Source organism: Helianthus annuus, chromosome 15 (genome assembly GCF_002127325.2).
Source record: "Helianthus annuus cultivar XRQ/B chromosome 15, HanXRQr2.0-SUNRISE, whole genome shotgun sequence".
Lineage (NCBI taxonomy): Eukaryota > Viridiplantae > Streptophyta > Magnoliopsida > Asterales > Asteraceae > Helianthus > Helianthus annuus.
The window spans coordinates 106,304,994-106,318,096 of NC_035447.2; the positions used below are offsets into that span (position 1 = coordinate 106,304,994).

The following is a 13,103-nucleotide window of genomic DNA, read 5'->3' on the forward strand; positions in this document are numbered from 1 at the left end:
TATACCACGTGGTCCGAGATGTTTAAAATTCAGTGTAAGGCACACCTTGTTTATGATCACCTACAACCTAAACCCACAACGGAAACTGCATCTTCATCCGATACGAACAAAGACAAAGACAAAGAAAAGCCGGCACCTACCGAGACATGGGAGCGTCTCGACTCCATTGTTCTTCAGTGGATCTACAGCACCATATCAACTGACCTTCTCCACACCGTCTTGAAACCTGATACAACTGCACATGAAGCATGGACAACCATTGCCAACATCTTTCAAGACAACAAAGGTACTCGTACCATCGATCTAAATAACAAGTTCGCCAACACCCATCTGGACCAATTCCCGAACATGTCAGCGTACTGTCAAGCTCTCAAGGTAATTTTCGACCAACTAACCAACCTTGGCTCTCCCGTCACCGATGAACAACTGGTATTGCAACTGCTTTCGGGACTCACGGAGCAATACGAGAACACTGCTTCTGTTATTCAACAGATGAAACCATTACCCGACTTCTATGATACACGTTCCCGCTTATGTATGGCTGAATCAAGAAAAATCAACCAAGCCCGGCACTCGGCTCAGTCGGCTGGTACGGCTCTTCATACTACTGTTGAATCACAACCTCGGGAACACCGGGACAGAACTGATCAAAGGGAACAACGAGGTGAAACTCTGGATCGGAGCCGCGGTCGCGGCCGTGGTGGTCGGAATAGTGGCGGCGGACGCGGCAGGGGGAACTACGGGTATTCCTCAAGTGGTGGTAACTACCCTACAAATGGCACAAATCAATTTCCTGGATTCTATCCTTGGCCCTACCTCCAATCTTGGGCCGGCCCACCTAATGGGCTTACTTCTACAACATCAGCACCTTGGGCCATGCCCCCTTGCCCCTATCCAACCATGAACAGAAATACTAATCCTGCTGCGGGTATCCTCGGCCCGCGTCCGGCCCAGTCTCATGCCGCCACTCATATGCCCACCGACATTAATCAGGCGATGTATGCTATGTCACTTCACGACCCCTCTTGGACGATGGATATGGGTGCCACATGTCACATGACTTCTAACTCTAAACTCTCGTCTTCTTTTAATAATGGCAATATTCGAAATATAATTGTGGGCAATGGTCAAACCATTCCCGTGTTTGGACAAGGCAACCTTACCCTACCACCCCCCCTCCCACCTTTTAAATTAAATCAAGTCCTTTACGCCCCATCCTTAATTAAAAACTTACTTTCCGTACGTCGTTTTACTACCGATAATCAATTATCTATTGAATTTGACACGTATGGTTTTTTGGTGAAGGATCTCAAGACACGGACTCCTATCCTACGATGCAATAGCTCAGGAGACCTTTACACCTTTGATCCATCCTAAGTCACCAAGCTCATCAACCCAACGGCTCTCACTGCCATTTCTCAAGACACATGGCATCAACGTCTCAGTCATCCGGGATCTTCTTTATTACAGTCTCTTAAAACCTCTAGTTTTATTAATTGTGGACCATTGAAAACTAATGTTTGTCAACCTTGTGTGTTTGGAAAACAAATTAAGCTTCCTTTTGTTGATTCTAAACATATTACACGTATGCCATTTGACATTATCCATAGTGATCTTTGGACCTCCCCCATTCTCAGTACGGGGGGTCACCGTTACTACATCCTTTTTCTTGATGACTTTTCTAAGTTTCTTTGGACTTACCCCCTCACAAATAAATCTCAAGTGTTTTCTGTCTTCACAACCTTTTATAACATGATCCACACTCACTTTGAACGTAAAATCAAATACCTACAATGTGATAACGGTAAAGAATATAACAATCACATGTTTCACCAATTTTGTCAAACGAATGGCATGCAATTTCGTTTCTCATGCCCCTATACATCATCACAAAATGGTAAAGCCGAACGAAAAATTCGGTCCATTAACAACACCATTCGCACTCTTTTAGCCCACTCGTCTCTACCTAACACATATTGGCATCATGCCTTAGAAGTCGCCACCTACCTTCAAAATATCTTACCTAGCAAATTATTACATAACACCTCTCCCACTCAAAAATTATATCAACAAATACCTTCCTACTCTCACCTCCGGGTGTTTGGGTGTCTATGTTACCCGCTTATCCCGAACACCAAAATTCATAAACTTCAATACCGTTCTATGCCATGTGTCCTGCTCGGTTACCCCACTAACCATCGGGGCTACAAATGCCTCGATCTTACCACTCATCAAATTATAATAAGCCGACACGTTATTTTTGATGAGACTATATTCCCATTCACCAATCATCCTAAACCCTCCCCACAATCTTATGACTTTCTATTCCTACACTCACACAACCCTATTTCTAATATTAATCCACCTACTGAACATATAACTCCACCCCATATAAACCAACCCCACTCACAAAACAATACCTCCCATGTATTCGCCCCACAATTCGCCCACCTGTTCATCCTCAACACCCCTCAAGCCCTACCTTCCAGCCCAACTCCACTTCTACTAGCCCAACTGTTATTACACCACTTGGCCCCCACTCACCCACCGGCCCCCACCCACCCACCGGCCCAAAATCAACCACCGGTCTTAATTCACCCAACACAGGCCCACCCCCTGCCCACCATCTCGGCCCACACAATAATTTGCATCCTGATCCTCTACCTCACACTCCCTCCTCCCAACCAAATACTATCAGCCCACTCCCTAATTCTTCTTCCGGCCCAACCTCCTCTTCCACAGCTAACATGTCTTCACCCACCTCTGTTACCTCGCCGCCCCATCCTCCTTCCCCACCCCCCACCCGAACTATCCGCACTAGATCCATGGACGGCATAGTTAAACCAAAACAACTATTCAATCTTCACTCTTCCACCCTTACCCCTATACCCAGAAACCCAAAGGACGCCTTGTCCAACACGGACTGGTATAACGCCATGACTACCGAATTTAATGCCCTTATTAAAAATAAGACCTGGGTTTTGGTTCCGAAGCAACCCCACATGCATGTGTTACGTAGCATGTGGCTTTTCCGCCATAAGTTTCGGTCGGATGGTACTTTAGAGCGATATAAGGCACGTTTGGTCTGTGACGGGAGCAATCAACAGATTGGGGTGGATTGTGGGGAGACATTCAGTCCAGTTGTCAAACCCACTACCATACGTACTGTGTTGTCCATTGCAGTGTCTCAATCATGGTCGATTCATCAATTGGACGTAACTAATGCGTTCCTTCACGGCAACCTCAACGAGACGGTGTATATGTACCAACCCATGGGGTTTCGTCATCAGCAATACACGGATCATGTGTGTCTCTTGAAGAAATCGCTCTACGGTTTGAAACAGGCACCGCGTGCGTGGTACCAACGGTTTACGGACTTTGTTATCTCTTTAGGGTCCATGCAGAGTAAATGTGATAACTCCCTGTTCACCTATCGTCTCGACGGAGTCACGGCCTATTTATGTAACACCTCGAATTTTTGTGTCCAATGATGTGTTAACACGTGTCATTTGTTTACACGTGGCATCTATAATAAACAAAGGACTAATTTTGACAAACCTTGAAAGTATATAAATTCGAGGGTTATAAATGTCAACAAGGGTAAATATACTGTATAGTATCCCTAAATAAAGCTTAAACCTTCAAACGAATAAATTATAGATCGTACAAAAACAAAACGCGGAAGAAAGTGAGAGATTACAAACTACAGGGGTTAATTGTGTCAACATGTTTAATAATACCTCTGAGTGACCCTTTAACGTTCCAAAGACTTTGTAATGGTATTATACCCTCACTAAAATAATATATATGAATTTCGCGAAGTTTCGATATGAAACGAGAAAGTTACGATCGAATTCGTAGAAGAAGGGTTAAAAGCGTCCATAATGAAAGTTAAGGCTTTCTGAATAATTAATAAATAAACCGGGGACTTTATAATGCGGGTAAATAACACGAGGCCCCTATCGGTAAATAACCGAGGGCCAAACCGCAAAGTTACCCCTTCAAAACCGAAAGGTCAGGCGAATCATTACGAAAGATTTCGTTATTAATGGCCCGATTCTGTAATCATTATAAAAGATTTGAAAAATTCAGAAAATATAACCTCACGCGACCCGCGTAAGGTTTAGACATAAGTCGAGGCGGGCCGCGAGCCTCCTCACTAATTCGCCTGATTTCTTAACCTTTAGGCGACCCGCATTAAAATGCATGGGAACTCCCATGCGGGCCGCGTAAAGTGCCCAGATGCAGAATGGTTGTAACTACTTGGCTTTTGGAGCTTTTGAACGATCAAACAACCAATAAATTGAGCATGGGTGCCCCCTACACGACCCATACCACTTAGGGACACCTGCCCATGATCCATGATCAATTGTAGCTTGTTGTGTAATGATCTTGAAGGCTCTTAAGCACTATAAATAAGCTACCTTGGCTCATATCATTCACAACATCAAAACACACAACTACTGATCATTCTAAGTGCTCCCAAGCATTCTCTTCTGCTCCATATTCAAGTTCTAACTTCTGTAAGTTACCTTGATCATCCATTGTTCAGTTTATGCTTAGTTTTTAGCTAAAAACCAAACCGTCGTAACTACGGTTTGACTTTATGATAAATCAGTAATGGTTCAGTCTTATGACGAATCAAAAGTGGTTATGAGTTGGTATTTATGTGGGTATTAAACCTCTAAAATGGTTCCCCCTGATCACCACTCTAACTATGTCAAATGTCGAGTCAAACGTGCGGTTAAAAAGTCAACAGAAAGCTATTTTAGCGATTTATGCATAATCTGTAATATATATGTTATGGAACCTGTTTTGATAATCATAAAACATGATAATAAGTACATAAACATGTTTGCGCTCGTTTGAATCGATCATTTACTATATAGAACCGGTTCGGAGCCGAATGTCGCAAAAGTTTGACTTTTGCTTTGACTTCAGTTCTGACCCGTTTTAGTGAGGTATAAATATACCTTAGGACTCTCTTAGGACCAGGTCACATGTTGGTATACGCCCCTGTGGTCGGTTCATGAGTTATCCGAGTCTTTTACGTATCTCCGTCATTCGCCTAAAAGTTGACCGTAACGGCCTTTTAAAATTAAAACGAGTATTTTGGACACGTGAACGGACCAAAACCTTGCTTGTTAAATTATAAGCATGTCCTTAAAGTTTCACGTCAATCCGAGGCCTAGAATGAGAGTTATGCTAAAAGGCGCACTTTTAAGAAAGTTTTGTAATTAACGGCGCAATTAGCATAACGCCCATCTAACCCAAGTTTTCGTCACCAAAACTTTTACCCACTGTGGTAAAATAATATTTTGGGAATTTTAAAGATTTTTAATAATTTTTACCTCGCTCATAACCTGCGGTTATGGCTACGGTTCGGTAAATACCGAATATGCCCTTTTTGGCCAAAACGGGAGTTCTACAAGGTCTTTTGACCCGATTCCAGTTGCCGCTGATTTTAAATAATAAATAAAGTATTTTAAGCTTTATAAGCTGTTCGGGAAACTCAGATTTCCTGTAGAACTCGAAAAGCCCTTTTAAAGTCTTTAAAATGACCGAAAAGCCCCTACGGGGCATAATATTAACTTAGACTCGTTACGGGCATTACGGAAGGTATCCTACTGATACCAAAATACTTTTAAGGCATATTGACTTAGGAAATAAGCGTACGACTCTTATGGTTAACCGTTTCGCCTATTTGCGCACACGGTACGGCTCATGAAACTAGTTTTCGTGCAATAGCCGATAAGGGTCAAATTATATTATTTGAACCCCAAAATCCAGAGTATGAACTATAAACCCATATAAAACAAGTCACTGAACTTGTTGGGTCCAAATCATACTCCATTCTCGGTTTTCGCCTTTTCGTGCGAATTAACCATATCTATATATCGGAATCAACCGGTTTAAGCTACGGCTAATACAAGGACCGTTAGGATTCTAAGAGGTTAATTAAAACCTTCGTTCCAGATTAGGAGCCCCAGTAAAAGCTATCGGTGACTTGATCTAAATTAAGGATTAATACTTGCAAAGGTAAATACTTTAACTTATTTCCCCTATATGGGCTTGGGTTACGGTATATTAATACCGCTTGATTGAGCATTATATAATTCCATCGCTTAGGTGGTTAATTGATTAAATATGATCGGCTCATTTAAACAGTTTTGTTGCTTATAAGCCTTTGGGGGGTTTAATGACCGTTGTCCCGGATATCCTTGGCATCATTTTACGAAATGGCCACGACCATCGACATCCCGGTGTAGGCGTACACCCGGTATAAAGTGTCGACATTAAAACTAAAAGACGTAGCCGTTGGTTTTCATACTACGGTTTTACGCAAACGTGGTGTGTCTATAAATCTTTAACCCGGCACGACCCGGGCTACTGAACGCATAAAAGAACATGTAAAACGTTCACAAGATCATTATGAATTTTCCCAAGTTATAAAAGAGTTTGTGCCTTGTGCATTCAAATCAATTTTAATAAACATTTTCAAATGTGTCAGTTGAATGTATTTACCAGTGTAAACTGACGTATTTTCCCCAAAAAGATTAAGTGCAGGTACCTAAACGTAATTGGCTGGTATTAGCTCCCTAGCGTCGGGATAAGCCTCGCAAGCTTGATTGCAGTATCTAATGGAACAATACTTTATCTGTATTTACGATCCACTGTGGATATTCAACTTCTGTAATACATTTTGATATTACAATCAGAGGTTGAAATTATATATTTAAATTATGCTTCCGCTGTGCATTATATAATTGTGTGGTTTGACTATATTGTTGCCAACATCGTCACGGTAATCCTCCACCGGGCCCACCGGTGAGACACGTGGAAATCGGGGTGTGACAATTTACTCATATACGTGGATGATATCATTCTCACGACATCCACCGACTCTCTTCGTGTGCAACTGATGTCTCGTCTAGCCGCAGAATTTGCAATGAAAGATCTCGGTCCATTAAGTCATTTTTTGGGTATCCACGTCCGTCGGCAAGGTAATCAAATGTTTCTGTCTCAACAGGTTTATGCAAAAGAAATAATCGAACGTGCAGGCATGTCGTCGTGTAAACCCGTGCCTACACCGGTTGACACCAAACCAAAGCTTGGTTCAAATGCAGGTGTTGATTTTGAGGATCCTACTTTGTATCGCAGCCTTGCGGGAGCCCTTCAATATTTGACCTTCACGCGACCCGACATTTGTTATGCTGTTCAACAAGTTTGCATGTATATGCATGCACCTAAGGTGGATCACTGGAATGCTCTTAGACGCATCATACGATATATCCAAGGTACATCGTCGCATGGTCTCACTATTGGCACATCTACGGATCTCTCATTGCGCGCATACACCGATGCCGATTGGGCCGGGTGTCCGGATACGCGTCGTTCTACCTCCGGCTATTGTGTCTACTTAGGGCCGAACATTATCTCGTGGTCGTCAAAACGTCAATCGGTTATATCTCGATCCAGTGCTGAAGCAGAGTACCGGGGTGTTGCAAATGTCGTAGCCGAAATATGTTGGCTTCGTAATCTCTTGCTCGAATTACACAAACCACTGACTAGTGCAAGTCTTGTGTACTGTGACAACATCAGTGCTATCTACTTGTCCGGAAACCCCGTCCAACATCAACGTACCAAGCATATTGAGTTAGATATTCACTTCGTCCGTGATCTAGTTCAACGAGGTTCCGTCCGGATTCTCCATATTCCTACGCGTTTTCAAGTGGCTGACATCTTCAAGAAAGGGCTACCCAAGGTTTTATTTGACGATTTCAGGTCCAGTCTCAGCATTCGGCCTCCCTTCGCTTCGACTGCGGGGGTGTAATAGACCATTGTATATCTTAGGCAATTGTAACAACCATATTACTTATATTTGTCATGTGAATCTCTTACCAAAGATAGGAGATCTCGGTTGTATATTATATATGATGTAAAGATGAATGAGATTGTATATTATATATGATGTAAAGATGAATGAGAAGGCAAGGGGTTTACAATTTTACAGTGTATACCATTAAATATATACGAAGAGAAAATTAATTCAAATTGGATCTGCTTATCCTCAAAGGTCTTGGAAATACGGTAGTGAAAAACCCTTCATTCCTCGACCGAACAATTAAAGGCCAGAAACTCCACCGCTATTGCATTACCTCACAAAAGTAACAGGCCGGAAAATCACAAAAAAAAAAAAAGCACAAAATCAAAGCCACCGCACACAGGGAAATGGGGCACATGTATCACTTTTGAAGCCCTATTAGCTTTCTTCAACTTGCACATCGAACAAAGCACAAACAAGGATGTGCTACGATGAAATTGGTAGAGCAGGAAGTTAAGAAGAAACTGTTGGATAGATGGAGATGAACAAGGGGAAAAAGAATTAGAATTAAAATTTTTATTTATATTTTAATCAAAACGACGTAGTTTTGATAGTTTTACATCTAAGGTTAGATGTGTAAACAACCTCATATTCCCTTTCCCCTTGAAAAAACCAACAAATGATACGCATTGGTTATTAGTTATTACACCGCACACGGATCGAAATCCACCCGAAACCCCCAAAAATCAAAATCATTTTAAAATTTTAAACTTTCACCGCCAATTTCTCAAACCCTCCACGGCTCCACTACATATAAAACCATCACAAACCCACAATCGCACATCACAAATCAACAATCTTCACATATCATCTTCACTCATAAATAAACATTCATGGCCCGTACGAAGCAAACCGCAAGAAAATCCACCGGAGGAAAGGCACCAAGGAAGCAACTAGCCACAAAAGCAGCCCGAAAATCAGCACCCGCAACCGGAGGCGTAAAAAAGCCGCACAGATTCAGGCCCGGGACCGTGGCGTTGAGAGAGATCAGGAAGTACCAGAAGAGCACGGAGCTTTTGATCCGGAAGCTTCCGTTCCAAAGGCTTGTGAGAGAAATCGCTCAGGATTTTAAGACGGATTTACGGTTCCAAAGCTCTGCTGTTTCTACTCTCCAGGAGGCGGCTGAGGCGTATTTGGTTGGGTTGTTTGAGGATACGAATTTGTGTGCGATTCATGCAAAGAGAGTTACGATTATACCCAAGGATATGCAGCTCGCGAGGAGGATCCGTGGTGAAAGAGCTTAGGATTTGGTGTTTTGATTTTTAAGATTTTTAAAAGATTTAGTTTTGCTGTTTTAAAAAGAGGGGTTGAGGCGTAGCTTATTGCGTGTTTTCCTTCGGTTTTGATGTATTACATGTTTGGTTTGTATTTAAAGGGTGGAGATACAATAGGAAGTTTATTTGGCTAGGAAGGCTAGGAAGTGATCTTGATCATCCATTAAGTTAATCAAGGGCTAAGATTAAATCAGGAAAATTGAAAGGAAGAAAAGAGACACGTGAGTTTGTTCAAGGCATTCTAGTCAATCCAAGCCAATAGTTTCTCTCTCCTCCAATTCCCCCCCATTTTTTAAACGTTAATAACTCTTTCATACGACATTATTTTTTTATAAAAATTGAACCACAAAACGAGCGTTTTTTTATCTTTAAAACGAGTATACTATTGCTATATTTAAAAAAAAAATTAAAACCCAGTTGCGTAAAACGCAATAGAAAAACCACAAGTTACGTAAAACGCAATGAAAAAAAAACCTAAAAAATGACATTTTTCTAAAATGCAATGCACCAAAAACACAAAGAAATTACTTATTTGTAAAACGCAATAGCCAGAAAACACACAGAAATGTCTTATTTGTAAAACGCAATGGCCAGAAAACACATAAAATGTGTTTTACCTAAAACGCAATGCACCAAAAACACAAAGAAATGTCTTATTTGTAAAACGCAATGGCCAGAAAACACTTAAAATGTTTGTTTTCTAAAACGCAATGGACTGAAAACACATAAAAAAGTGTTTTACCTAAAACGCAATGCACCAAAAACACAAAGAAATGTCTTATATGTAAAACGCAATGGCCAGAAAACACTTAAAAAAGACTCATTCTAAAACGCAATGGACTGAAAACACCTAAAAATGTGTTTTACCTAAAACGCAATGACTAAAAACACTTAAAAATGTGTTTTTTTCTAAAACGCAATAGCCAGAAACCACATAAAACTCTCTTATTTCTAAAACGCAATGGACACATAACTGTCTGTCACTGTGAACTGTCTGAATTGTCTACGAATTACTGTCTTCGAAATGAGCAAATTTCTGGAAAATTAATTTTTCTAATGCGTTTTTAGTACAACAATTTAATCGAAAAAAAACCCCAGCCAGGGGCTCTGCCCCTTGGACCCCGCCAGGGGCTGCCGCCCTCGGACCCCCGCAAAGATCGTAAAACGCAATGACTGAATCAAAAACCCAGATCGTAAAAATGAAATTAAAGAATTTCTTACATGGATCGAACCCGATTTCTTCATCAATTGACGAATTTTGAATGATAGAAACACTTATCAACGCTCGAATCGAACGAATCGAGTGATTATCTCCAAAATCACCGGTTAGATCGAGGGTGTTGATCTATATTTGCCACGTGGTGGTTATGTGTCAAAAATAAAAAAAAAACGAGATTTTTTTATGATATTAAACTGGGTTTTCTTTAACAAAAAAGCTAAAGAACACGTTGATCGGGTTTTGAATCATTGATTGGTGATGAAAATCGCACTATAATGTAGTGATTATTGAGATGGGGAGGGAGTCCAGGTAATTCCTCAGGAAATACCTCGGGGTAGTCACGCACTACTGGAAAGTCTTCAATCCTCTTTTCCTTTTCCTGCGTGTTGGTAACAAGTACTAAGATAGCGGTGTGCCCTTTTCGTAAACACTTCTGGGCCTTCAAGAAAGAAATAACGCCGGAGATTTCTCCACTTTTGCCACCTTGTACCATGAGGGGTTTGCCAGAACGGCGAGGAATACGAACTGCTTTCTCCTGACAAAGGATCTCAGCACGATGCTTGGATAACGAATCCATACCAATAACGACATCGAAGCTTCCAAGAGTAACAGGGAAAAGATCGATACTAAATGTCTGACCAGACAACTCTAGTTTGCAACCCTTGACAACGTGTGAGGCCTCGATGTTTCTACCATTAGCTAACTCGACGAGGTGAGGAGAACTTAGTAACGAAAGCGGACGCTTAAGCTTCTTACTAATACGTAGAGATACATAACTAGCATCGGCACCGGAATCAAATAACACAGAAACATAACGATCATCGAGTAGGAACTTACCCGCCACGACATTGGGGTCATTCCTTGCTTCTCCAGCTCCAATCACAAAAGCTCTTCCTCTAGCACCATTCCCAGCATTGTTGTTCTGATTGTTGTTCCCAGCTCCCTGATTATTGTTGCGATTCTGGTTCAGCTCAGGACAATCCTTCTTAAAGTGCCCCTCAGCTCCACACTTAAAACATGCCCGGTTGTTTCCCTGCTGCTGTTGCTGTTGGGGTTGTTGCTGATTCTGTCTAGCTGGGAACTGACTTCGACAATCCTTGGCGTCGTGCCCCATCTTGTGGCATCGCTGACACTGGCCCTTGTTACATGCCCCATTGTGGTGCTTGTTACACTTGTTGCACTTAGGGTAGCTTCCCCGGTAGCCACCCTGTTGTTGAGTGCCCTTGTTGTTTTCGGTTTTCCTTTGCTGCGCTGGGGCCTGAGTGGGGTTAGCATCCTTGCTTTGACTTCCTTCCCACTTACGCTTGCTGTCACTAGAAGTTCCGACAGTAGCACTGATCCTTTTGGGCAACCTGCCCTCCTCCACAGCCTGATCAGTAAGTTTGTGAGCAAGTCGAACGATCGGCTGAATGGTAGTGTGGTTGGCTGAAGTGACATGGCTTCGAATCTCTGGAGCCAAACCTTTGATATACAGTTCGATCCTTCGGTACATTGGTCGTGACATGTTCGGGCAGAGAGCAGCATAGTCATTGGACAACTTGGTGTAGGTTTCAATCTCTGACCCAACCATCTTGAGCTCATAGTACTCGTTCTCAAGCTTGTGGATGTCATCCCGGTGACAATATTCATCCTTAATCATATCCTTGAAATCCTCCCATGCCGTAGCATTTGCAGTTTCCAACCCAAACATCTGAATCTGCGCCTTCCACCAAGAAAGCGCGCTTCCTTCAAGCGTAGCAGTAGCAAACTTCACCCAGTTCGCAGGGGGACACTCGCAAACAGTAAAAACAGCTTCAATTTTCTCAATCCAATGCAGAAGACCTATGGCACCCTCAGTGCCGTTGAAAGGGAGAGGCTTGCAATCCATGAAAGTTTTGAAAGTACACACTGGTGGTTGCGCAGGTGCATGCTGACCTGTTCGTGAGAAGCGAAGCGTATAGGTTTAGAGGCGAAAAGTCGATGTGGCGGTAGGATCTATACATCCTAAAACAACGAGCTTACCTATAGGGTGAGCTGCAAAAGCCGCAGCCACTGTGTTGAGCAGGTTAGTGAACTGAGCCTGCGTCATGTTGATGTTTCCCCTCCCACGTCCACTCATTGTCTTCATAACCAGAAAACACAGTATGAGTGTGATGTCGTAGTGTAGCGAGAATGAGATAGAAGAGAGAGGTGTATCTATCTAGTTTAGGCACACTAGTACGTATAGCATAACAGGAAACATAAAGTAAGCAACAAGTAAACACTGGTCCGAGCTATGAGGTCAAAAGTGTTGAGCCTTGCACTTGGAGTGTAGTGTCGTCGCGAGTCACGGGTTATAGTCTGGTTTTCTCCAAAAAGATTTTCCCTTTTTAAAACCAAGTTCACTATAACCAATGGCTCTGATACCAATCTGTCACACCCCCAAAATCCACCTGCGGATAACACCCGCTTCGAGGGCGTGACTGACCAGGATCCAGCCATCAATTACACTGAACAATTAAGTTGATAACAAAAGTAATACTTACTAACCATAAGATTAGCAAATATCAAGTTCAGAGTTTAAGGTTTTAAGTTCAAACAGTTAATAAGTAGCGGAAGCATAAGTAAAGTAGTTTAAACAAAGTTCATAATTCAAAATAAGGTAACACCCAACACGAGGGTGAACAGACACTACACGTTCCCAAGCTGCAAGCTCCTTCGTCACTGGTTACCTGCAAAGCATGCAGTAAGGGGTCAACAATAATGC

General features: G+C 42.2%; 2 protein-coding genes across 2 annotated transcripts; both read left to right on the plus strand.

Annotated features, from left to right (window-relative positions):
• The first annotated feature begins 6,922 nt into the window (after positions 1 to 6,922).
• On the plus strand, positions 6,923 to 7,834 carry LOC110913980 (uncharacterized mitochondrial protein AtMg00810-like). The gene has a single exon (XM_022158790.1). The coding sequence runs from the start codon at positions 6,923 to 6,925 to the stop codon at positions 7,832 to 7,834; it is 912 nt and encodes a 303-aa protein (XP_022014482.1).
• Positions 7,835 to 8,644: 810 nt separating this feature from the next.
• LOC110912103 (histone H3.2) lies at positions 8,645 to 9,137 on the plus strand. The gene has a single exon (XM_022156781.2). The coding sequence runs from the start codon at positions 8,719 to 8,721 to the stop codon at positions 9,127 to 9,129; it is 411 nt and encodes a 136-aa protein (XP_022012473.1). The 5' UTR covers positions 8,645 to 8,718; the 3' UTR covers positions 9,130 to 9,137.
• The last annotated feature ends 3,966 nt before the right edge of the window (positions 9,138 to 13,103 follow it).

Coding starts and splice junctions, on each gene's coding strand:
- LOC110913980 (XM_022158790.1), top strand. CDS start 6,923: ATGTCTCGTCTAGCCGCAGAATTTGCAATGAAAGATCTCGGTCCATTA.
- LOC110912103 (XM_022156781.2), top strand. CDS start 8,719: ATGGCCCGTACGAAGCAAACCGCAAGAAAATCCACCGGAGGAAAGGCA.